Source organism: Agelaius tricolor, unplaced genomic scaffold, assembly GCF_023055355.1.
Source record: "Agelaius tricolor isolate 1412-34295 unplaced genomic scaffold, bAgeTri1.0.p SCAF_5, whole genome shotgun sequence".
Taxonomy (NCBI): domain Eukaryota; kingdom Metazoa; phylum Chordata; class Aves; order Passeriformes; family Icteridae; genus Agelaius; species Agelaius tricolor.
Window position 1 is genome coordinate 54952804 of NW_027269265.1, and position 26495 is coordinate 54979298.

Consider the following 26495-nt stretch of genomic DNA (forward strand, 5'->3'; position numbering starts at 1 on the left):
ATTTCATTTATTTTTCTGTAGCCATCGTGGAACTATGTGGAAATGGGGTAGTGGAGATGATTCTCCTTCCAAAACAGCAGTAAGTTCTGAATCACTATTAATATCCTTTTAAGACTCTCTGAATCTTTCATTTTTTATACACTAACTATGTGTATCTTCTCTTTTATAAAGCAGTTGTTTGACTGGTTTTACCATGACAGTTCTAGGGTTATAAAAGTCGGGTTGTGTCCTTGTTTCTTATCTTCTTGATGTTTAATCTCTCGTGCCTTCCACAGCTGTTGTGCCTGTCCTCACTCTGCTTATCCTGCCTTAAGAAAACATCTGTAGGAGTTACATAAGCTCCATCCTCAGGGTATCTTTGGGTAGAGTAGGTTCAATATCAATATTTTATGGGTATTTATTTTATTTAGCAGCACTGCTGGCTGTCACAACACAAATCAAGGGAATGAGGAAGTTCAGGTGTTCATACCTAGAATGCTTGGATGGTTTTGCTGTATTTCAAGCCAAGCTTGCTAAAGCAGCTCATAAGGTTTAGAATTCCATGTGGCCTGGTAAAACCAGCCTACTGTGAGTATATATAAGCCATGGAAGTTTTAGCATTGCATTTACTGACTGTGGTAATGAAGTGGGACACCAAGTGCAGGCACTTGAGGGGCAGTGCAGTGTGCCCCATTTGCCTTTTGGGAGGCACCCTGGATGTCCCCAGGCTGAACATTCCCTGTGTCTCTGCAGGCTGCAGGCTCCAGGGACGTGGGAAGCGCGGCGGTGACGGATCTGACAGAGCAGCTGACGAGCACCGAGCAGCTGCTGGCACAGCTCAAGGAGCTTGTCAGGGAGAAGGATGCTGAGCTCCGGAGCAAAGACCTTCAGTTAAAGGTACTGAGCGCGTGTTCATGTCATAACCATTGTTGAAAAATCCCCCTTCAGTCCTTTTTTGTCATGTTTTGCAAGATTCTAGTCTGTTACAGCAGCTCTGGGATGGTCACAAGGAGCTATTCTGGGCTCTGGACATTGCTGCTGGCTCCCAGCATGTGTTCTGTCACAGGATTGAGCTAGAAGGAATTTATATCTAATATCATGAAGGCTTTTTTGGGGGCTTGTTACTCTTTTTAAAAAAGTCATAAGGTTTATCTCTTCCTAGGAGAGATTTCTTTCTGCCCTTTATGTCTGTGGATATAAACAGCCAAGTGTTAAAATACTGCATGTTTTAAAACTCATTGTATTTCGAGTTCTCTAAAAAAAAAAGAAATAAGATTTTACACTATCGTGAAGGTGTCTGTCTTTTTGTATTTTTTAATGAAAAAATAATTCTTCTCATTAAAAAGTCAAGCCTAGAATTTGTATTGCTATGAAAAAAATAGGGAAATTTATATAATAATGTTTTGAATTCTATACAGTAATAATCACCATGTGCAGAAAGTTTAGATAAAGAAGAGAATATTTAAATAATGAAAATGAAACATTGGAATGTCTCTTCAGGGAAGATATTTTTTGTTAATCACTTCAGATTTCTCCCTCTCTCATTTTTTTTGGATGGAAGAATTGAAGGAGGCAGTTGTCCATGTAGCTAATTTAGTCTGTCATGACTTTGATGTTTGTAGGAGGAGAAGGAATCTGCTGATGCCAAAATTTCCAAGCTGAAGCTGCAGAACAAAGCCAAGGTTGCATCATTAACCTCGCAGCTGGAAGAACTTAAGAAGCAGTTACCAGTGGCAGGAGGCTTAGAGGCCAAAGCAGAGCCAAAAAAGGTAAGGTGTTCTCATATCTGAAAGCAGATACAATTTCTGGGGTGCTGTAGGCTGTTTTCCATGCTGGACTCAATGGGGAAATTCAAATTTTGAGCTGAGTCAGGTTAGGATCAAGGTAGACTGAGTGGGTGCTATCAATTCATCTGTGTTTCTATTTAATTCTTTTATTTTTCAATAGAAATCCAGAAAATTGCACACTCCCTTCAAATTGTTTTAGTAAAAATTTCTCACTCCTTCATCCTATTAGCAATTCAAAGTTTTGACACATGTTCATCAGGCAGATAAGGTCTGGAGAAGAAATGAAAACAAAAGCTGGCTTGTTCCTTAGGAAATGGATAACTGTCCTTACTAGCAAAATGTGAATTCAGTGCTGGAAAGTGACAGGTGTTTTACTGTTAACAAGGGAGTCTCAGATCTGTTTGGAGTAACACAGTTGTGCAAGTAGACTTGTATTTCTTCAGAGTAGGACTTTCTATAGCTTCTAAAATAACTTCAATGAGGCTTTGGTTTTTCAGGGAGATATGTATTTTAAAGCTGTGCTGGAAGGGAAAGGTAACAATCAGTTTGTTGCAATCCCTAGTTTTCCATAAAAATGTGCAGTAACTATTTATTCTTCTGATCTTCTTTTGGCTGACAAGCATGCTTCGCAATTGGTTTCTTGTAATGGCAGATAATTTCTATAAAACAGCAATTACAACTGGGGAAAGTCTGATTAAAAGCATGAAAAAGGTTGAATTTCCTTTTTTCCTCCCAGTAGTCCTGTTTTCCCTCTGATATGTATGGACTACACTTGCCAGATTATTTGAGTTTCAATTGCCAAAGAAAGTGAATGTCCTTGCTGCACATTCCAGTCCACTTTTTAGCAGTAATTATCATGAATAATTTAAATACAAAGACTTTTATAAGCTTAATACAAATTCTGTGCCAGCTTCTATATGGAGTATGAAATATAAAAGAGAACTGAAACAGAGTCTGTGAGTAAAGTCAGCTTTTTTCATCAATATTATCAGACTAAGTAGAGGTACAGAATCCAGGAGTTACCTGTTCAGTGCAAACCTCCCTGTTTTTGCAGGCATCAAAAGATGGAGACCAGGAAAATGCTGCAGCAAATCGAGGGAAAATATTAGTGCTGAGAAGGAGGATTGAAGAGCTGGAATCCCAGATCACACAAAAAAATGAAGAGTTACAGAAAAAGGTGGTGTTTTGTATGACATGACTTTTTACCTTTGTGGTGTAAGATTATGTTTGAATATGTTTATTTAAGTACATATTTAATTCTGTACTACTGAAGAGCCATTGGATTTTTGTGTTGAGGAATTGTTATGTTACAGCCTCAGCAAGGGCAGTGGGAATTCTGTCACTGTGCCTTCAGTGAGCAGGGAATCCTGGATGAATGGAGAAGGATACACAAAGACATGTTCTGTGGGTCAATGTTGTATTTAAATCTTGCATTTTGAACAAAAGTACTGCTTTGTTTCAGTTTTCCTCATTGAAAAAATAGGTCATAACAGGAGGAAATGTAGGCAAGAACTGATTTAATGTTATGGTGTTTTGTGGACACAACTTCCCTGGGGATGGTGGCAGGAATGGAATGCTGCAGAGTTTGAGAGAGAAAGGTTCAGAAAATAATGATTACATTTCAAACAGAACCACTTATACATCTGATTGTAATTTTTGGAGTACTCTAACACAGGCAGTAAGGAAATGATGCAGACCATTCTTCTGTGCTGGAGATGGAAGCACAGAGCCCAAAGAATTCTGCCTTTTCACCTCAGGATGCTGAGCTGGAGGCGCAGCGCGGCCGTGGGGCTGACATGGATGCCATGCTGGCAGAGAAGGAGAAGAGGCTGGCTGAAAGGGATGCTTACATCAGGGATTTGCAGGTGGCCTGTGGTTCCAGTGATGCTGCCAATGAAATATTCCTGCCCAATGAGGAATTGAAGGTATGTTAGCAGCTCAGTTATAAAATCTCTGTAGAGTTTTCAAGGAACCAATAAATTGTGATATGTTATGTAGTCAGTCCCTCTCTGAAATACAGTTAATTCATGTGACTAAAAATTCTTTATTGACTATCTTAATTTATATATATTTACTTGCTTATTTTGTTCTTACCAGGGAGAGGCTTCATGATTGCTGTATCATTTTTCTGCTAATTGTCTTTTGGTTTGCATTGTAAAGAACCAGCTGGCAGCTAAAGAGTCATCACTGCAAAGCATGGAGATTCTGGTGCAGAACCTTACCAAGAAGGTGGGAGACAGTGAGGAAAAATGCAGCTTGTTCCAGGAGCAGATCGAGAGTCTGAAAAATGTTCAAAGCAAGGAAAGAGAGCATTTCCAAGGAAAAGAAGCTAAATACATGGAAAATGTAAGTAAATGCAGGATTCCAAAAGTTATATCCAGTTCTTAGGAAAAGTAGAATACAAGTGTTTGAGGAGGAGGCTGATATTTGGGCTTAGTTGTTAGAAACTTGCTAGGAATGAACATAAGTGACTAATTAGTGTATTTAATGTTACTGGAAGCAAAATTCAGACTTAATTTGGAATCCATTATCTTTCTGTACCTTTAGTTAGACAGTTCAGTGTGGTTTTGCTATAGTTTGTTGGCTGGTTTCATATTTATTTTCTTTTTGGTTTTAGATACGTGTGTTTCAAAATATTATCCAGGAAAAGGAAAAGGAGCTGGAAGCACAGAGAGAAAAGCATGAGCAGGAGCTTTTTAGATTAGCTGCTAAGTCTGATGCAAGTGCTGACCTAGAACAGGTATGTTGCTCTGGAAACTCAGCAGCTTGAATTGGGAGTCATGTAATTACTAAACTCTGTGACACAGTTCAAGTGTCTGCTTGGGAGAATAAAAATAAGTCTTTTATGGATTGCTTGATTATTTAACTTTTTATTTTTGGTAGCTACTAAAGGCTTTGAAGCAGAAGCTCCATGAAAAGGAAGAAGTCATGCTGGGAAGGACACAGGTGATTGATGTTCTGCAAAAAGAGCTGGATGCCAAGGACCAGCAATTGAAGGTAAGAAGTGCCATAAGTAGGAGTACAGGTATAATGTTTGGCAATGGTAGGAAAAATACTTTGCATTGAAATTAAAAATGTTTTTTGTGCTGTTTTTTTTTTTTTTAACAGGAGAATAATGAAAACCTGAAACGTCTTCTGTCTGAAAAAGAAAACCTCCAGTCTAAACTGGATGCTGAGAAACATGTAATGAGAGCCCAATTAAAAGACATGATGGAGAAACATGAGCTTGAAATGACAAAAGTTAAGGCGAAACACAATGCTGAACTGCATGAAATTCAAGAGAAACATGAAACTGAGCTGCAAGAGAAGGACCAGGCCCTGGTTCAGCTTCAGAAACAAGTGGCAGAGTTGAGTGCTGGTGGACAAAGTAACTCCAAAGAAGTCAAAGATCTGGAATCTATAACCAAAGAGAAGGTGGAAGAACTGGAAGGTATCCTATTGAAACAGTTGTCACTGACACTATTAAAGGTTTCTTTGCCCCAGACTTCTACGTGTTTTGAGCCAATTTCATACGTAGTGCAATTAGAACTACATGAAACTTGATGGAATGTTATTGCCACAGTAATTAAAGGGATCAATTACTATAATCATGAGGGTTAGAGGATTACCAAGATAATCACATGAACTGTAAATTTCTCACTGTGTCTAATTCTTAGGTTTTTCTGTAAATGCTGTTGTCTTGTGTGTGTAACTTCCAGTTGCTAAAGGAATTACACACAAGGTTTGTATTAATAATCTCTACTGTTTTAAATAATTCCTGCTTCTTGTTTCTTAGTCCAAGTGAAATTGAAAACAGAAGAGGCCAGCAAATCTGAAGCCAAGTTTTTGAAAATGAAGGCTTGGTCTAAATCAAGAATCAAACAGCTGGAGGATGAACTGAAAAATGTATGTGTAGCTTTGTGTTTAAGGCTCTGTGTCTTTCTCCAACTACTGTGCTTAGAGTTTTGATTGAGGAAAAAGTAAACTGTGGTGCAAATAGAATATTAAAATTGCTTGCTTTATGAATTAAGGTTTGAAAATGGAATGGACATAAAGTGTTGATACAAGATGTAGTTGAAATAAAAAATAGTACAAATTGTGTTACCAGCATTCAGGAGTAAATTTCTTAGAGAGAACTGCTGTATTGCACTTTAAATATTAGAAAAACAGCTATTCGAGATACTACTAAAGAATAAGAAATAAAAGGACACTGCTGTGATTTGCTGTGTTTGAAACCCCCATAACTGTATTTTCTTTCAGTTTTCCTCAAAAAACAATGATGTATCTGCCTTAAGCAATCGTGTGTCAGAATTAGAAGTTGAAAATGAAGAACTACAGTCAAAACTTCAGTCATTGCATGAGATTGGAACTCAGAATGGTAAAAGAAAATCTTTTGTAGATGATCCAAAGTAAAGAGACAAAAATAAATTATGTCCTCATTAACCAAATATGTTGTTTTTGTAGAAGAACTGCTGAAAAAGCTCGAGCTCTATGAAGAGCAGCAGAGGAAGCTGCAGGCTGATCTTGACCAAGTTACAAAGAGAGCAGCTTCACAGGTTGACTTGAAAATTGATTTGCATGAGTTACTGATTAATGGTGCTAATTAGACTTTGAAAAGTGTGTCAGCTGGATTTTGGAGCTGAGAATTAATTTATTGATAGATGGAATTGTCAATGGCTATTTAGTTGCAGAACATGATGACAGGTTTTCAATTACTCAAAAAGATTGATTTCTACCTACTTTGCACACACTTTAAATTACATTTTTCCAAGCAGTTTGCTGTTTATTTAGTTATGTTTAATGTGAGTCATCAAAGTGTGGCTGTTATTTGTAGACAAAATATTTTTAATACTTTATTAATTCATGTTCATTGTTTTTCACATAATCTACAATATCTACAATCTGCATTTACCAGTTTCATAGATTTTTATCTAAGTTAAATGATGAATTATTGTGGTTTGCCAACTTACAATGTATTTACATTCCCAGAGAGGTGTGGTAAATTTATTTTAATACAGAATTTCTCTTGTTAGGCCAGTGAATCAGGTAGTGTGGATGAACTGCAGAGTCGTCTCTTGGAATGGCAGGAAAATGTCCCGGAGTCAGAGGAGTCCCGGGATCAAGTCAGAGAAGAGAAATCTGCCATGGCCTTGAGAATGGCTCAGATTGAGGAGGAGAGAGAAGGTGAATTATTTTATTTCCAGTCCAACAATCTTGTTTTTATAGATCTGTGTGTGTCTGTTGTGCTTCAGACTGAATTGATAGCACACCACCATGACTCATTTCTGTAGTCATAAAATATGTATAGTTAGTGAAATTGCTGAGTTTTGCAATTTCTGCTTTTTCCTATTCCCTTGAGTTTGTTTTTCATATATTCATCTTGTTTTATATAATTTTTATTAAGTAGATGTGCTGTTTGTTTGCCATTTGAGCTGCTGCTTTGTAAGACTGCTTGACAGGCTTATTGTCTGCATATGATAAATTATAAAAATGATAAAAAATAATATTTTATCAGTGATAAATAGTTCCCCACTGAAATATTAAAGCTGCCTGCATAGAGAACTGGTGAAAGTGTGGGGGACTATAGTGTTGGTTTGAATTAGAGAAATGATGGTGGTGCTCAAGCAAAATGTACCTGACAACAAGAGAAACCTGGAGTTTCTCTTTAGGAAATTTCTCATTAATTCTGTCTAGGATATTTAGTGATTTATTAGTAGGTGCCACTTGTATAGACCAGCTGAATAATGCTCACTGGCAGTGGCTTGGAGGTGGTTAAAAATATCAAATTACCTACAGAAAATAGCATTTCAAGTAATGTAAGGTTTTAGAGCTTGCTAAATTATTAATTAATCAGCTGATGAGAAACTGAAGTAGCTTCTATTAAAACTTATGAAAGTCTGCTTAAGTTTTAGATAGCTTTCACTGCTCTTTCCATGCTATCATTACTAAATTACCATTTTTGTCCCCTTAGTTAACTCTTTGGGGAATAATGGCAGGTTTTAATGCACAGAACCTCCCATCATAATTAATCCAGTTAGTTAATTTGAGCCTTCTCTCTTCAATCTGCAGCTGAATTATTTTTCATTTCCATAATCCATTTGAAAGTTCAGCATGTAAGCACAGAAATATTTTAAGGATCACGTCTCTTCTTTTTGAAGGATTTATGCTTTGGTATTGAAATGGAATAATACCCCTCCATCAAATCTACCTGTTAGCACATCTGTGCTGGCCACAGAGCCACATGCAATATTAATAACACTTGTGAAATTTCCTCTGCCTCAGTCCAGGTTTAATTTTGCATTTTTTTTTCCCCTTGGGAGTAGCATGATCTTTCTGTTTCTTTTTTTCCTGCCGTTCCTCCTGGTGAGCCCTGAGCGTCCCTTCCCCCTCCACTCCTACCCTCCACTGCGATCTGGGCAGCCAGGGAGAGCAGTTTCCCATCAGTTTTGTGCATGCAGGTTCCTGCAGCAATGGCCCCTTGCAATGTACTGTTGCTGATTTCTCCTGCTCTTGCTTCTTGTGGAGCAAATTGCCAACAGTGCCTTGCAAGGTCTGCCATTGGTGGTTTGTGGATTTTAGCAATATGTGTAACAACTGCTGGGTTTTGACTCGAGTTTCTCCTGCCTTGCACTACCTGTTTTCTTCTTTTATATTAATGAAATCATCTTCATTTTTTCACTGTAGTAACAGCTGACTCCATATTTATGTTTTATCTAGAGACAAATTTCTTGGCTTGCCACAAGTGGTTGTGACTAAGTAAGAAGCAAATTAATTCTTAGTACTATCTGAAATTCAGTAGCATTTAAGAAAATAATATTCCATCCCATAAATTGCTGAACTTACATGCATTAATATTAACTACCAATATTTTAAGCCATGTGTAAGTAATATGTAGCATCGGTAGTGACTCAGGGAAGTACAGACACATCATAATTTGTTATATGCAGTGCATATCTGAAAAAAGGTATTCTGGGAAGTTTTTTAGGTTTTTATGTTAAATAATTGCAAATGGAAAGCTTCCTAAGCTGCTGTAAAACATTAGAAAATGTATTTAATTACTAGTTGTTCTTAAAGCAATGCTCAATTTAACTGGAAATGTTTTATCACTTGTCTGAGTGTGCTAAGTCATTCTAAAGCTCCAATTTCTGTTCCTTCCATTATTCTTGTGGCAGTTGTAATTTCATTGCTTTTTTCATCATCAGATACTTAGGAGCCTAAATATGTTGGGTTCCTATATTACAGTGTCAGAAGAGGGGTTAAATTTTTACCTGGAATAGATTTTATTCTTTGAACCCTTTAACTGGCAGTTCCTGTCAACAGAGGTTTAAGGCCTGTGATCAAAATTTGGCATTTAATTTTACAGCCTTGAAAAAGTGTGTATAATGATAAAAAAAGTAAAATCTAGAAGATACACAAGAGTGTTTCAAACACTTACGAACTGACACTGTAAGAAACCAAAGTGTAATTGAAATCAGAAGTATAATCCAGTTTATCAAACCCACTTGAAAAGGGTCATTGTTTTTTTTCTTTAGCTTTTTTCCCCTCTAATCTTTTCTGACAAGACATTAGGGGTGTAATTTTGGAATATTACAGGAAGCATTTAAATCTAGCAGGTGCTATGGAATTGTGAGTTAAGGAAATCTGTAGTATAAGTAATCTTTGGCCAACTCAAATGAAAGGAAGGTATTCCTTGTAGGGCTGAGTCTCCAAATCGTTCCTGGTGTTGACCTCACAGATGCATTTACATTAATTCTCTGAGTTTTGTGTGCTGTGAGGACAACTGTGGATTCGTGTGGTTAAACTGAAAGCCAAATTTGTAGTTATTCAATTAATGTAACCTTCAATTAAAATATGGAGCCACCTTTACTTGCCCTCCCTTTCCCTGGCTGTGCTGTTGTGTCTGCTTTGCATGGAACGTGTTGTTTCCTAGTCTTTACTCCAAATGTGTTTTGTTGTATCACAAAACAGATGGGAATGCACTTCAGGTGACAAATCATTTCTAACAATGAACAGGATGCATACCTAAGCTTTCATATTCTCAGTTTATTCAGTGTGTTTATTAACTAGTGATTCTGTATTTGTCCTGAAAAGAATGATGTTACTAATTTATGATAAGATGGTTTGATGCCAGTGTAACACGTGCTTGTGACTTCCTCAAATGATCTGGCTTTAGAGCCTCTACTAAAATTAAAGTTTTTATAAAAATGAATGTGATTGTTGAGGTTAAAAAGTCATCAGCTGAAAAAGCTGTGGTTTTTATCAGACAAATTAAGTATATTTGAACCTAGTAAATTGAATTGAGATGTAATTTGGCATTTTAATCGATTGGCTTTCCTTCTTAGCATGGTAACACCTCACCCTTTCCACCCTCCTGTATAAAGTCTTCTTTTGGAGCTGATGAAGAAGTGAAGTTAGACTTTGGTTTGCTTCTTCTTAGTGAGATGATACTCAGACTTTATGTTCTACATAGGAATGTTGGAGGGAAATCACAAGGTGAACGCAGTGGATTTTAATCTTTAATCTTGTTCCTGTCAGTCATTTGTAGGGACTTCAGCCTGTCCCTGGTCTCTTTTCATGTAGTAGTGTCTGATATAAATGTAAATGCTTTCCTGTGGCACAAAACTGATTGAGGATGACTGGTTCTTTCCTGGCTGCTCCGATCCAGCCATAGTCTCAGGGCAGCAGGAGCTGGAGGAGGAACTGGCCACAGTTCAAGGAGTGGGCAGGCTGCAGCAGGCAAGAAGAAAAGGCAGTCAGACCAGCAGGAAGCTGCAGGTAGGTTCAAAGAGATGTGAGTTTATTTTTACCTGTCTATTAACAAAACTGTGGAAAGTACTGTTATTTATGGGGTGCTTTAGTCTTTAAAACATTAGGAGCTTAAGAACATAGCTGTTGGAACTAAAAACATTGATAAATTTAATGATCATGTACAGAGCCAGAAGATGGGAAATTCTCACACCTCTTACTCCTTTCCACTGAAAAATCACAAGGTTCTCTCTGGAGTAATTCCCATGCCTGAAGCCATGTGCATGCTTCAGATGTTAAGTCTGTTTTTATCTTCTATAAAATCTTTACAAATCTCTTTGCTGGTGGAGCTTTACTGAATAATTAGTGCCACTTCATTCAGGTGGACTTCTAGGTAGGTGGTGGTGTACCTTGCATGAAAAAATGGTAACTTTTTTAAGAATTAGGATGTCATTGTCCCATTAACAGACTGTTGGAAGAAGATAATTAGTTAACTGATGCTTCAGAGGACTCAACTTCAGAAATCAGGGCACTAATTAAGATATCCAAACATTGTTATCCATTAGCTTCTCAGATTGCCAGGGGTGATTTTAAAGGCTTGCAGCTATCTTAAAGAACCTGTGGGAGACCTGGCTTTTGTGGACATAATATCTGGAAGCTGGGCAGGCCACTCTAGTTCATAGCAATCCCACGTACTTGCATTTAAGTGCCTAAATCAGTGCTGAGTTTTGGGATTTTGGATTGAAACTGTGGTTTTGGTAGCTGAATTATCTTACCCCTGCTTGCTTCCTTCTTTAAGTTAAGCTTCCTTCTCATGTTTTGTGTGTAGGAAGAATTCCCCTTCGATGGCAAACAATGCTTCCAAGAGCTGAATGTCACCTTGGATAGCACTGACTCAGCTGAAGGAGAAAACATGGGAGGTTGGTGGCCAGAGTACCCTTCACCCAGTGCAGGTGTGATAGCGACTAGACAGTTGATGAAAGCATGCACACAGCATCTGCATTTTGTGTCTATTTTTGTTTTCAAATTCAGCTAACAGCCCATTTGTGGTGTATTCTAATCTTTGTTGGATTTTTTTGGCTTGTGTTTTCTTCCTTTTTGTTTCCAAGCATGTGCGTGCTGGATGAACTGCCTAGTTCTGGCTCACAAGTACAGCATCAATATGGCTGAGCACTGGAATTGGATGGGCTTTGATGCCCATCAAATATCCCATGTGGCAAGATCATGTGTTTGTTTTAAGTTATGAGTTCTTCCTGTGAATGTGCTTCCAGTTTATATCACAGTTATGTTGCAAACCAAAATTCCGTTCTATTGCTGCTTAATTTAAAAATGCAATTCTCAGTTTTTAATGCTGATGATTTTATATTAATGGTAAAGATTGCAAATACATCTTATTGTTAAGATGGAATGGGCTCACTTACAAATTGTCAGTCCAGACCAGTTTATTAATAATTTATTAATATGTGATCCTGTAAGCACCTGATCAACTTGTGGTTAATGTAACATGAGCCACACTATTGGTTGAGCCACAGTAGTGGTGGCTCAATATTTAAATATTTCTGCTAGGTCCTCTGAGTTCATGAGCTCTGCAACTTATTTTGGTTTTCCAATAGTTAAGGGTACTTTTGCCATCTAAATTTTGGGGATGTAGTAGCTCAGGCATTTCTGCTAGAAATCGGTGAGATTTGTTTGTGCCCAACACTGATGAGAACTTTGAATAAAGAGCTGCAGCCATTTCTAGACTTGGGGAATTTTGGTGGACTTCTCTTGAAAGAATTTTCCTTCTTTGACCTGAGTAGGTTTACGGAGTGTGGTTGAAGAGCTGGAATTGGAAAGAAACCAACTGCAGGAACAAATACTTTTTCTGGAAGAGCGTTGTCAGGATTTGGAAGACAGATTTCAGCTTCAAGGTAGAATGGAGGCGCTCCAGGTGAGCTTTGGTTGTGTAAACCTGATGATGCAAGAGAATCATTTTATGTTATTTATATCACAGCCTACACTAACCCATCAATTGGCAGCTGACAAAAAATGGCTGAAACCCAATTTACACTCATTAATTATGTTGTCAGAGAGTGCACACATCCTGTATTATGCTTTGAGGTTGAAGCCTGTTGCTTTCGTTCAGCATGTGGAGAATTATGATTAGGATTAAGCTTTATTTGTTCTAGAAACTTAGTAAAAAGACAACATGATTTTCATAATTCTTTGTGGAGAAGAATTTGCCTTTGTCAGAAGGTCCAGTATTAGATTTGGTTATGACACATTTGAATTTCCCACCCCTTATATCTCTTAAGTTTCTTTTCTGTAAGAGTGTGTGTGTATTTAATTTTTCATATATATATGTACACATTTTTAGAGAAGAACTGCTTATATAAAAATGATCCATAATTTTATATAAATAAATACACATGCAATCTAAATTCCAGATATTATCTAGACAATAGTTATATTTTAAAACCATTTACTGAAGGCCCCACAAAGAACAGTAGAGTTCTTTTAAAAGGAAAAGTTATTTTTAGTATTGCCTGACTGACAAATTACTGTGGTAATTTGGGAACCATATTTTCACTGAGTGGCACAGCTGATCTTGTACTCAAACTCTTGGTGCATTACTCATAGTTCTTTAACTGTTAAGTTGCACGTGTATAAAAAAGAATGACTGGTTTTAAGATGAGAGATAAGCTTACATTAATTATTGAGACTCTTGTAACAAAGCCTTTCAATACAGGTAACGTTTGGTGTAGAGGAAGAAGGGCAGCTGTTGAGGGCAGTGCAGGTGTGTTCTGTCTCCTCCAAAATGCCACCTTCTGTTCATGAATGGTGACAAGTTTGCCATGTTTGTCCTACTTGCTGTTGATTCTGGATGTGTTTTGCTTTTGGTTGTTGGTTGCAGTTGTATGACTTCTTTTTTTTCTTTTCTTTTGGTGGTTTTATTTTTGAATTGGTGCAGTGGATCTGACTAGAGTAGGAGATTTGTACTGTGTTTGAAACCTCCAAAAAGCTGTGTGAACAAAGTGAAGTTCTCTCTCTTCTCTGGGTGTGATAATGCTCTTCCATCATTGCTTTGTTGCAGAATGAAAATGAGCGTTTGCAAACTCAACTCACCCAATTGCGCAACCAACAAATGCGAGATGTGGAAAAGCATCAGATTCTGATCTCTGGCTTGAATGAGCAGCTTAAAGGGTAAAACCAACGTTCTTTATACCACCACACACCATTGGCTTTCTCTGCTTTAAACTTCAGCTTCTAATGAGGCATATAATCTCTCAAAACACTTGAAAAAAATAATTACTTGGCTCGTGTTTCTGTTTGCAGTTGTGTTACTTTTATACTTGGGAGTTTAAGTGGAAAGTGTAAAAATAATGGTTCTCTTAGTTTGGGCTTAGTAAGTTTAGAAAACTTAACACAAGCTTTGTTTTCAAAATGTCTAAATATGTATTTTCTTTTCAGATTGAGTGACAGAAATAGTTTCCTTGAAAATTCACTTGGAGAAAGAGAACAAAAACTGGCGAGCACCACAGAAAAGCTGGAACAAGTTGAAACTTTGAGGAAACTGCTTCAAGAAAAGGATATTCTGAACAAAGAGCTTGGGGAAAAGTTTGTGCATGTTGAGCAAAAAGTAAGTTAAAATTATAGTTACTATTTCACTTATTAGAACTGATGGGCTTTAACCATAACTTTCGATTTGTGTCCCAACAGAATTGCTGTTTTCCCAGTCTGAAAGTTTGTACTTTGTCCTTTGCAGTTTCGTTCATTTAATTTTGTTAAGTAATTTAATTTTGTAAGTAAGTACAATTAAGTAAGTCAAATAATTTAATTTTGTTCATTCATTAAGTTTGGTGTAAGGATTTCTTAGACCCAACATAGCTTTGCATGAAAGTATTTACATTTTACTGGGATGATAAGCTTTGTTTATGAATTTAAAAGTATAAACTTCACTGTTGTGTAAACTCAATATTATAACTGGTAACATCACAATTTTAATAGAATTCTATGTATTTCTATCACATGAACTTTTACTTTTAATACTAAGCTGAATGAAGCCTTAAAGAAATGCAGTGTGTATGAAGTGGAGAACGTTGAGCAGAAAACAGCCATCAGTGATCTCACGGAAAAAGTCGCTACACTGAAAGAAAAGGTAATTTATAAAAATAATATAAGAGAAGAAATTCTGCGTTCATTTTTCATTGCCCATTTAAGTGTCAGCAAAAGTGACAGTGTGAGCTGCTTTAAATTTTGTACACTGAGCTTTCTGTTTGCTAAAACAATCTAAAGAAGAACATCTTGTGACTTTACATTGGGTACAGTCTGATTACCTCAAATGCTTGTCCTATGTGTGGGGTGTAGCTTCTCCCTTTAACAGGTCTTTGGCGTATTCTTGTAACATTATTTTCTTGCTGTTTAGACTTTGAAACAAGACAGCGTGGTGGAGTCCATGCAGCTGGACCTGGACCAGACAAATGAAGAGCTTGACAAGTTGAATTCAAGCCATTTGGAGGAGAGGTCTCAACTCATTCAAGATCTGCAGAAACGTGAAAGAGAAATTGATAATCTGAAAGAAGCATTGTCAGAAAAAGACAGGGAGATGTCTGTCCTGTCTCTGAACATGACAGAATATTCTGAGCAGGTTATGATCCTGAAGCATCAAGTGCAATGCAAAGAGGAGGAGATGCGAGGTTTGGAAGAGGCTTTATCAAAGGCTGAAAGGGAAATGCATTTGCTGAAGGAAGTACAGACAGCTGATGTGAGAGATGCCAGCGTGAAGATCTCTGCCCTTTCTGAGCAGAGTGAGGCCATGAGAATGGAGCTGGAGAGAACTAGAGCTGAGAATGAAGCTAAAACCAAAGAAAATGAGGAGTTAATCAGGCAGAGCACTGAGAACAGTGTGACAATTAAGGATCTCCGCTCCGAAATCAAGGCCAGCAATGTTGCGTACCATAACAAGATCACGGAGTGTGAGTCACAAATTGCTCTGCTGAAAGAGCAAATTACTAAATCATCTGAAAAGCTGCAAGAAACAGAGGATAAACAAAGAAAAGAAATGGAACATATGAAATCTCAGCTTGAGGAAAACAATGCTCTGAAGGAAAAATGGAACTCTTTGCTTAAAGAGAAAGAGAGCAAAGCACAGACATTGGAAAATGAGTTAAAGTCAATTAAAGATTCATACAACAAACTGGTTTTGGAAAATACTAAAAAAGATGAAGAGTTGGCTGAATTATCCAGAAAACTCACAGAACATACTGATCATAAGGAAACAGTTAAAAAAGAGTTGCAAGAGAAACAAGAGCTCATTGTTTCATTAGAGCAGAAACTTGGGGCTTTGGAGAAGCAGAATGAAGAGACAAAACTTAAATTAATTGGGGATCTGAAAGCCAAAGAGATGTGTTGCCAAGAACTTAATGACCAATTAAATGAAATGCATAAACAAATTAAAAAATGGGAGATAGAGACACAGGAGAAAGCTTCAGCTAATAACCAATTGCAGACAGATCTTGAAGAGAAAAAAGAAGAATTGGCAGAGCAAATAAAAGCAAATGAATATCTGAAAAAAAGTATAGGGACAATGGAAAATGAGAAGGAACAGCTAATCAGAGAAAATGAGAATTTGTCGAAACTCCTGGATGTAAAAGAGTGTGAGTTGTTAAAGAAAATCCAGGCTGTGACAGAATTGGAGAATAAGTTATCTGTTAGCACTGCTGAGTACGAAAAAACTCTTTCTGTACTAAATTGTGATAAAAGCACTCTGGCAAAAGAGATTGAACAACTGTCAGTAGTTGCCAAGCAAAAGGAAAATTCAGTTGCAGAACAGCTGGGGGAGAAAACAAAGGAATGTAATGTGCTGGCTGAGCAGTTGTCTGAAAGCAAGGAACAGACCCAACAGTTGCATGAACAAGTGCAATCACTGCTCATTCAGCTGAAGGAGGTTAGAGATGAAGAAATAAAAAAAGAAGAAATGTTAAATAATAAATTATCTGAATGCAGTGGTCTAATCCAAGAGCTCAGCCATAGCAAGGAAAAGAACTTGCTCCTGCAGGAACAAATTCAAAGCATAACTTTGGATTTTGAAACTGCAAACAAGTCTCTAGAAGAGAAAAATCTTCAAAATGATTCGTTGCATAAGGAAATGGAGGAGAGTAAGCTTTGTGTTGTAGAATTGCAGGATGAAATAAAAAATCTTAAAGATGAAAAGACTAAATTAACTCAGTTGGTAGAGGAAAGAGACCTGGCTGTGAAAAGTCAGGGTTCAGAACTTGAGAAGTTTCAGAAGCAAATATTTGAAAAAATAGAAGAAAACACAGGGTTAAATAATCAGCTACAGCTATTAAGCAAAGAAATGGAGGTGCTTAGGCATGAAAAGGAGGACTTTTCAAGGTTATTGAATGAGAAGTCAGATGAATGTACATGTCTCCAGTCTGAAGTTGCTTCAGCAAGGCACCAAGCAGAAACATCAGCTCTAGAAAATAAAAAATTGAAAGCAGACATAGAGACAATTAGTGTTACAGTAATCAAAAAGTCAGAGGAAGTAGCTGCTTTAACTTCACACCTGTCCCAACAAAGTCATAGTATTTTAGATTTGAAGGACCAAATTGACAGCCTGGTGATGGAGAAAGAAAACTTAAAAATGACCTTTGAGGAAAAAGAAAGTCTCCTTTCTGAAAAGGAGGCTTTGATTAAGGAAATGAAAGATAGAGTGATAGGAGAAGAGCGATATGTGGAATTCATTGCAGATCTCCAGCACCAAATACAAACCCTGAACTTTGAAGCTGATGAGCTCAGACACACAATGCAGGCAAAAGAAAATGAATTTAAGAGGCAAGCCCAAGAATTTAAGTTATTAAAAGATAAATCTGAAGAGTCTGATGTACTTAGGGTTCAACTGTCTGAGAATATGGAGGTTATTTCTAACCTTCAGAGTCAGCTTAAAAACGTGACAGAACAAGCATCCCAGTTGAATGACTCAGTTGCAAAAAAAGATGCATCTTTAAAAGAAAAGGTGGATGAATGCATGAGTTTAAAAGCACAGCTTTCTGCCCTACAGGATTCTTGTGTTGTGCAGGAGAAGCAGTTACAGATTTTAGCCTCTGAAGCAGAACAGCTAAAAGTACTTGTTTCAGAAAAAGAATCAGCCATCAACAGTATTTCAGCATTCAGTGAGAATTTAAAGATGCAACTTCAAGAGAAAGAGACTGAGTGTGGTGTCTTAAAGAAACAGATGGTGGAGCTGCAGGAAATGAAAGAGAATTTACAAAAAGAAATAGAGTATCAGAAGAATGTAATAATTGAGATGGACCAGTCCTTATCAGAAAAGGAATCATCTCTTTCAGAAAACAAAAGTCTACTTGAAACTCTGACAGAGAAAGCAAGAAAAGATGAAGAGAAGACGCATTTAATTTCTCAACTCCAAAGTCAGGTCCATGAACTTACACAAGAACTACAAAACTCTAAAGAGCTAGTCCATGTGAAAGAAAATGCCTTTTTATCTCTTCAGGAGAAAATTGCAGTACAGTACGAGCTGAAAACAGAGTTGAACGTTGCTCTTGGGCACAAAGATGAAATTATTGCTGGACTGCTTAATTCCTTAAAGGAGAAAGATGCCAGTGTACAGTTGGCAGAGAGCAATGTTAGTGCTCTTTCTAGTGAGATTGATGTTCTCAGATCCAAATTAGAAGAAAGTGGAACAGCCATGAAAAACCTGAGTGAGGAATTTCAGGAAAAGAACAGGAAGCTTGATAATCATCAGAAAAAAATTGATTCTTTGACTATTGAGCTTGATTCTCTTAAAAATGAGCACCAAAAAGCACTAGACCAAATAAATACCCAGGAACAAGAACTCCAGCAGAAAGACTTGGCTGTGGAGTCTCTGCGTGTGACGTGCGCTGAACAGGCTGAGAAATTGGAGTGTTTGAAGTTGGAATTCAACAATGTAAATTCCAAATCATCTCAAGACTCCCATGACAACGCGCTTTTAATAAATAGTCTGCAGTGTCAAGTGGAGTCTTTAGAGAAAGAAAAAAAACTGTTGCAAGATGATGTTGGTAAACTGATGGCCGAAAACACACAACTTACTGCATCTCAGACTGATTTGCAAAAGAAATTGGAAGAGCTCCAGGAAATCCATGAAAAACTAGAAACCAGTGAGAATTATTCAAGGATGCAGATAGATGCTGTCAAACTGCAGATGAAGACTGAAAAAGAGAAGTTACAGATGCAGGTTAGTGTGAAGGGTGAAGAACTTTCTAATTTAGAACTTAAATGTCAAACTCTAGAACTAAGTCTGCTTGAGTCAGAAAACAAATGGGTGACAGAACTTGACAGGGCAAATTCACAAAATAATTATCTTACTGAGCAATTGAGCAGTTTAGAAAGTGAAATGAAATCAAAAGATAGTGAAATCCAGTCTTTGCAGCAAGAGCTGGATCTTATAAAAGAGCAATTAACTCAGAGCTTATCTCCATTACTTAGTAGTAGGCTTTTAAGTAAAGAAGAGAAGGCACAAATGTCAGATTCTGAACTGCAGCCAACTGATAGTAAAACTCAGTTGGAAAAATTCTCCACTCTGGTAACTGCTATTCTGAGCAAAGAAGCAGAAGGAGAAAGTTTGCAACTGGCACTTCTAGAAAAACAGAAAGAAATAGACACCATGAAAGATGAATTAAGAAGTATGGAGTTGCTTAAGAAGCAGAAGGAGGTGCTGCAGAGTGACATGGAAAAGATGAAGGGTAAATACATGTCTGAAATGGAATGTCTGTCAAAAGAAATGGTCTCACTCAAGGAGACAGTAGGCAAACAAGAGTGTCTCCTAAAAGAAAGGGAGGAGTCTTTGGCAGAAATAAATAAGCAGGTGGAATTTCTTCAGGACAAGATGAATAAATCAGAAGAAATGGTAAGAACTAGTCAAGAAAAGCTGCAGGCTGAAGGTAAAAAAGTAGCAAATCTCCTTGAAGAAATGGGGGAAAAAGATCACCTAATTGAAAACTTAACATCCCAGGTCAATCAGCAGAAAGATTTAATTTCTGGTCTAAGCCAGCAAATGAAAGAAAAAGACTCTTCTGTTACCCAGGTCATGGAGTCATTGTCTAATGAAATGCTGAATTTTTCTGAAGAGAGGAGTACATTAAATGCCAAACTTGAAGACCTTGAAGCTGTTCATAATAGTTCAGTGGCAGAGCTAAACCGAGTATTGCAGGAACTTGGAGATTGTAAGAAAGAACTGGAACATAACCAGGTTATGTTAAGCAGTAGAGAAGCTGAGGTTAAAGATTTAATGAATGAAAAAGAGGAGATGAAGTGTAATCTTGAGAAAATGGGCAAGGAAAAAGAGAATCTGAAAAAGAAGCTTCAAGCGGCATTGATAGTAAGAAGAGATCTGATGCAAAAAGTTGGGAAATTAGAAAAGAGTGGACAGGAAGAAATAGAAAAAGAGCAGAAAAAAGCAGAGAAGCTGTTGAAACAAGTTAATGAGTTAACAGACAAACTGAAACTAATTGAAGGACAAAATAATGATTTTGAGTCTCATCTTGAAACTTTGAAACAGCAACTTGTAGAAAAAGATGCCAAGATAAGTGATCTGACCAAAACCGTATCTTCAAGAGCATCCTATTTAGAGGAACTTCAGCACAATATTGCAGAACTGAATGATGTCATAGCTGAAAAACAAAATGTTTGTGAGCAGAACCTAAAATCTTTAGGGGAGAAGGACTCTATGCTTGCTCATCTGCAATCTATCCTTGATGAAAGAGCAAGGGCATATCAAGAGGAACGTTCTCAGTTGCTCTTGACTCTTGAAGAGGTGAAGTCTGAACTTAAAATGAAGGAAGAATTATTGAAAGATTCCAGTTTAGAAGGGCCTCGTTCAAGTGCTGGAGATGGGAATGAGTGTCTGAATCTCAGCAGTGACGTTAATGTCATGAATCAATTACAAAAAGAAAAAGAAACTTTACAGAGGGAGCTTTTGTTAATGAAAGAAGATATGAAAAAATTCCAGCAAGAAAGGGACGAGCACATGAAACTGGCAACAGATTTTGATGATCAAAAAACCCACCTTGAGCAGCTCAGGCAAGAGCATAAAGCACTATGGGAAGTTCTCCAAACAAAATGCAAAGAGCTGGGCTTTAACCAGTTAGAGTGGAAGGAGCTGGTTCCATCCAAGGCACTGCTGGGAGAAGAGCAAGCTGACCCAAGGAGTCTGGAATCAGACAAACCAAGAAACAAGGTTCACATTGCATCCTTGAAAGAGTCAGAAAACACAGTCACTTCAGTGCCAAGTGAAAACATTGAGCTAAAAGAACTAAGAAGTGATTATGCACAACTTCAGGAGGAAACAGAGATGTTAAGGAAAGAGCTGAGAAAAATATTGGTTGAATTTGGTGATGACAAAGAAGAAACAAACAGTTTAAAGTCTTTGAGACAGGAGGAGCAATGTCAGGGCAGCTTGTTGGAGGACCTAAAGCACCTACAGAAAAAGCTGAAAGCACATCAGACTGAAACTGTAGAGCTCAAGGCAGTGCTTGAACATGTGAATGATGAGAAAAAAGCACTTATTAAAAAAAGTGAAGATGATTACAGGATGAGCCAGGAGGAACTGCAGAGGTCACGAATTGAGGCTAAGCAAGAGGTTGCAGGAAAGAATGAGGAAATAGAAGCACTGAGATGTTCACTTACAGATTTAGAAGAGAAACTTGGTCTGGAAAAAGAATTATTAAACAAAGCCATACATGAGGGCCAGGAAGAAGCCCACCATTACAAAACAGCCTTTGAACACATGAAGAGTGAAAAAGAGGAACTTCTCAGCTCTTTGGAAAAGTCCAATTTGGAACTAATTAAGTTGAAAAAGGAGGTAGAACATTTCAGTGAAGAAAACAAAAGTCTTGTGGCAGAGCTGTGTATGCTGCGTGAGAAGGCTGAGATGAGTAAACCTGTGGTGTTGGGCAAAGAGCTTAAGGAAGGAAATGGGACTGAAAAGGAATTGGGAGAGGTTGGTTCAGAAAGTAATTCCCCTCAAGAGAACTTGGAAAGAAAAGTCACTGCTCTTCAACTATCAGAGACTGATTACTCTGGGAAAACTAAACTGAGAGAAGCAACAGAATGTGAAATCCAGAAACAAATGCCAACAATGGAAGAGCCACTGGCAAAACCTTCAGATTTAAATGATTCCAAAGCCCAAGAGCAAAGAGCTGTAACAGAAGAGAGATCCAGAGAGCGCCTCCAAAGGAAATTACAGGCGGCTTTAATATCACGTAAAGAAGCCCTGAGAGAAAATAAATCTCTAAAGGAGCAGATTGATCAGCTGATGTTGGAAAGAGAGGAACTAGTGAACAAGACAGGAATGCTGGAGCACTTGTTAGAGCTTGGCAGAGAAAAGCAGAGTTCAGGTGCTGTGGCTCCCTTGTCTGGAGAGGAGAGCCTTGCTTCGGAAAATGCGAGGTTGCTGACTGAAAATGAAAACCTCACTGCGGCGTGTGAAAGTCTGAAATCCACCATGGAGTCCATAGTTCAGGAAAAAGAGGCCTTTTCTTTCCAATTAAATACCTTAAAAGATTCTCAGACAGTTGAATTGACAGGATGGAAGGCTAAACACAGTGAATTAAAGCAGGAGTATGAATCGCTTCTTCAGGCATACGAGAATATCAGTAGTAAAGTGGCAGATATGAGGCAAGTCATTGATGTCAGTAGGAAAGAGAAGCAAGAGGCTGTTCAAAGAGTCAGGGAAGGACAGTCTGAAAAGGAGGCTCTGCAGAAGCATTTAAATAATCTCCTTGATGAAAATGAGGTTATTAAGAACCAACTGAAACAACTCGGTGAGTCCAAGAAAATGGAGGTCGAGGAGTTACAAAGCAAAGCAGAAAGGCAGATCCGTGAGCAGGAGGCCAGGATGCAGGAACACCAGGATCGTCTGTGTGAGCTCACTGAGCAGAACCACCAGCTGATGGAGGAGAACGAGCAGCTGAAACAAACCTCTGAAAACCTAAAGCAGTCTTTAGAGAAAATTCAGAATGAGAATGATGTACTTCATAATAACATCACTGTAACCAAAGCCGCCTTGGGAGAGCTACAGGTTCAAATGGAAGTGTACCAAAATGATACACAATCCAAAATCAGTGATGCATTATGTGAGAATGAATCACTGTTAAAGGACATTAATGTGTTAAAGAATAAACTCTCTGAAAAAGAACAAGCTGTGCTTGTCCTAGAAAAAGAAAGAGAATTAATTTCAGAAAAAGCACAAGAAACTGAGAAATCTTTGCTCCACAAAACTCATTGTCTAACAAAGCTGGACATGGAATTTAAAAGTCTAACACAAGAAATTGTTAATCTAAATGAAAAAGTTAAGATTTTAGAGGATGACAAATGCCTGTTACAGGAAGAATTAGAAAATGTACAAGAAAGTTCTTACAAAGTAAAGAGTGAGAGAGAATTTCTTGAGACAGAATTGCTTAATCATGTAAAAAAAGTTGATCATCTTACTGATAGGATGAAATCAGCACAGGTACAGAATAACTTGTTATTACAGCAGCTGGAAGAGTTAAAAGCAGAAAAATCTAATGCAGTTAGAGAAAAGGAAGAGCAGCAGCTCCATCTTGTAAAGATATTTGAGGAAAAGGTGAAAAGTGCTCAGAGGGATAATAATGGGACTAAAAACAAAACAAAAGAATTGCAAGAACTCTTAAAGGAGAAACAGCAGGAGATCAACCAATTGCAAAAGGATTCTATCAAGTTCCAGGAGCTGATCCTGGATTTGGAAAGATCTGTGAAATTGTCACAGTCAAAAAGTGAAAAATTTGAAAAGGACTTAAGTAATGCCTCAGAAAAGCTGGCAGAATCAAATGATGAAATACTTAATCTCAAGGGAAAGCTTACTGCACAGATGAACCTGTTGGATCAGTCAAAAAGGGAAGTGGACAGGCTTAAAGAAGAGAATCTAAACTGGAGGAAAGAACTTCAGAAGAAGGGAGATGAACTGCAGCTTCAAAAGAGAGGATATGAGAGAGAATTGGAATTTCATCTCCAGCAGCTGAAATTGCTTCACAAAAGTGAAATTTCGAACCTGGAGGAAAGACACGGTGCACTCCAGAGAGAAAAGGATCGGGTGATGGGTGAGGTCCAGGGTTTGCAGGAGGAGGTCAGCACCAAGGAGTCTCAGAACAAGCAGCTGCAGGCAGAGCTGAACGCAGCTCTGGCACGACTGGCTGCTTTCACGAAGTGCATGTCCTCCCTCCAGGATGACAGGGACAGGGTCATCACTGAGATGAAAACCTGGGAAATGCAGTTCAAAGAGGCCATCCAAAACAAGGAGAAACAGCTGGAAGACAGTAACAAAAGAATAGCAGCTTTGCAAGATGAATTGAAAGATAAAATGACTCAGATTCAAGAACTAAATATCAAATATTCTGTGGTGGAGGAAACAAAGGATGAACTGTACTTGAGGCAAAAATCTGTTGATATGCAGCGCTATGAAGAGCTCTGCAGGATAAAGGAAGAAAACACCTTCTTTTTTAACAGACAGCAAGAGCTGGAGAGTGTTCTTCAGTCCAAAGAAGAAGCTTTGCAAGCACTCCTGAAAGAAAATAATTCTCTAAATCATCTCATAGAGAATAGTAAGAGTGCAGGAAGAGAGATAAAAGCTCTGGAAAGTAATTTTACGAGACAGGAGCAAGAATTGCAAGAGCTTCTAGCAGAGAAGGAAAAAATGAATGCTGAATTGCAAAAGCAGATGACCATTTCTGAGCAAATGAAGGTCATGCTAAATAATAAAGACAAAGAAATTTCCTTACTCATTTCTTCAAAAGGGGATGAAATTTCAGACTATCTGATTCAGGTACAGACTCAACATAGGAATCAGATCAAAGAGTATGAACTTCAGGTAAGGTCTTTGCAGATGGAGAGAAAACAAGCTGAGGAGTCCTGTCAGAGGCTGGAAAACGAGCTGAGAAATCTCCAGGTGAAAGCAGAAAAAGCAGCTCAGGAGAAGGCTGTGATTGCCAGTGAAATAGATGCCTTTAAAAAATCCATGTCATCTCTCCAGAACGACCGGGATGATCTTTTTACCAGATACAAGGAGCTGGAACATCTTCACCAGGATGTCTTAAACCAGAGGGACAGTCTCCTGCTTGGCAGTGCAGGTGAGACTAATTCTTTGAAACAGGAGTTAAGGGTCCTCCTCAATCGGATTGATGATCTGCATTCTGAAAATGCAATGCTGAGTGCACAGTTGATAAAATACAGGGAGGATCTAAACCAGGTTTTATCTCTGAAAGATCATCAGCTGAAGGACTTACTTAAGCAGAAATTGGAGTGTATTAAAAGCCTTGAGCATGAAAAATACAATCTTCAAAAACAAATTAAAGAGATGCAGCTTTCCACTGAAGTGCAGAAGGGGGCTGCTGTGACCTTGGAACATGAGAATAAAAAATTGGCATCTAAAGTAAGTGATTTAGAATCTCTAATTGCATCACTAAACAAAGAGAAACTTGTTTCTGAGTCTGGAGAGAAGCTGCTAAGTAGTGAGAGTATTCAGAAAAAAGAATCCAATGGGCAGCATGGAGGAAAGCTTCAGAAAAAGGTTCAGGAGCTCCAGAAATCCAGAGGCAGAAATGCAGATGAGGAATACAGTGGGACTCTTTTGACACTTGAGGATGGAGATAAGCCTGATGCTTCTGCAGAGAAGATGCTGCTTGAAGTTCAGTCTCAAAACAGGGAGTTGAGATCCCAAAATGAGGCCTTTGGGAAGGCAATGACTGCTCTGCAGAACGACAGAGATCGAATCATAGAGGACTTCAAAGTTCTTCAGAACAAATACACCTCTGAACTCAAGACAGAAAGAAAAAAAGGAGGTGAACTTGCAGCTGAATTGGAGGGATTTAAATCCCATCTCATTAGTATCCTCAAAGAAAACTCTCTTCTGCATGGGGCTGTCCTTGATGCTGCAGGCCAGGTTAGCCTTGCCCAGGTGGCTGATGACTTTGGAAGTGTCTGTAGGACTTTGGTCAGTCGGGAGCTGGAGGTGAGCAGGCTCTCAGCTGAGTGTGGGAATTATGCCCAGCAGATGGAAGCGTTTGCCAAGGCCATGGCCAGTCTCCAGGATGACCGAGACAAATTGCTGCAGGAGCTCAGCCATCAGAAGGTAACTTCTGAAGCTAAGCAGGGCACAGCTTCGTTTCCCATTGATTGCAGCAGCATCAATGAGAAAAACACTGTTAAAAGTAGTTTGGATGTGCCTCAGAACAATGGGGAAGCTTTGGTAAGTTGTAATTAGCCACATGGCTCTGTCATTTTATTCTTTGTGCAGAAAATGCTCAGAGGCGTGTGTGATTCTTTGTGGATTGTGTGAGTGCTAAGACAGTGCTAAGATTGTATGCCCAGAGGAGGTGTGTTTACAATTTTGGGAGTTCAGGTAATTACTCTGTTAAACAAAGCAAATAGGGAAAACCTTCGTCTGTAATTAGAATTTTAGTTCTAATCAAACTTCACCCATCTAGTTTTCATTCCAGTTCACTAATGATGTTTATTAAACCTAGGCTAAAGAAGGAGCCAGCCTTGCAGCTGTTGAAATATCCAAACTGAAGACCAAGGTTGATGATTTGGAGAAGGCTTTGCATCAGACAAAAGCCTTCCAGGCAGAAACTGAGAGAGAGATCACATCATACCAGAATGAGCTGGCTGGACTAAGGTACAACAGTGCAGCTTCATACTCTTCATTGATTTGTAAAGAATATAGAATTGCTTAACATCTGGTGTTTTGTGTTCAGAATGGAAAAAAACCTCCTCCTCTCTGAGTCCCAGGCGCTGAGGAATCAGTGTCAGATCACAGTGGCTGAGAAGGACCGGCAGATTGCAGAGCTCCAGAGGCTGCAGCAAGACATGATTGGGAAGAAGTCACTCCCTGCTGGCAGCACTTACCCAGTCAAGGTAAAAACATGGAATGTAGCAGGAGTGTAAAGTGGAAGGTAGCAGCTTATTGTCTGAAATTTGCAGCCTGCTTCTCCAAAGAGCAGTCTGTAGTAA

The 26495-nt window shown here is 38.3% G+C and overlaps 1 protein-coding gene across 8 annotated transcripts in view; it reads left to right on the plus strand.

The window, feature by feature from the left end:
• Positions 1 to 26495, plus strand: part of LOC139590604 (golgin subfamily B member 1-like) — a 34274-nt gene that overhangs the window by 2529 nt on the left and 5250 nt on the right. Inside the window, exons 2-25 of one of the 8 annotated variants that reach the window (XM_071428336.1) lie at positions 22 to 79; positions 733 to 876; positions 1602 to 1748; positions 2821 to 2943; positions 3524 to 3691; positions 3927 to 4112; positions 4384 to 4506; positions 4650 to 4763; positions 4875 to 5196; positions 5542 to 5651; positions 6006 to 6123; positions 6210 to 6301; positions 6779 to 6929; positions 10411 to 10520; positions 11320 to 11443; positions 12290 to 12420; positions 13219 to 13266; positions 13564 to 13673; positions 13941 to 14109; positions 14524 to 14628; positions 14896 to 25425; positions 25534 to 25731; positions 26009 to 26160; positions 26240 to 26399. In XM_071428336.1, the coding sequence (XP_071284437.1) occupies positions 35 to 79; positions 733 to 876; positions 1602 to 1748; positions 2821 to 2943; positions 3524 to 3691; positions 3927 to 4112; positions 4384 to 4506; positions 4650 to 4763; positions 4875 to 5196; positions 5542 to 5651; positions 6006 to 6123; positions 6210 to 6301; positions 6779 to 6929; positions 10411 to 10520; positions 11320 to 11443; positions 12290 to 12420; positions 13219 to 13266; positions 13564 to 13673; positions 13941 to 14109; positions 14524 to 14628; positions 14896 to 25425; positions 25534 to 25731; positions 26009 to 26160; positions 26240 to 26399 (13680 nt within the window). In that variant the 5' untranslated portion in view covers positions 22 to 34. Of the gene's footprint in view, positions 1 to 21; positions 80 to 732; positions 877 to 1601; positions 1749 to 2820; positions 2944 to 3523; positions 3692 to 3926; positions 4113 to 4383; positions 4507 to 4649; positions 4764 to 4874; positions 5197 to 5541; positions 5652 to 6005; positions 6124 to 6209; positions 6302 to 6778; positions 6930 to 10410; positions 10521 to 11319; positions 11444 to 12289; positions 12421 to 13218; positions 13267 to 13563; positions 13674 to 13940; positions 14110 to 14523; positions 14629 to 14895; positions 25732 to 26008; positions 26161 to 26239; positions 26400 to 26495 lie in introns of all 8 variants that reach the window. The other 7 variants (XM_071428337.1, XM_071428340.1, XM_071428333.1 and 4 more) reach the window with 7 other exon arrangements.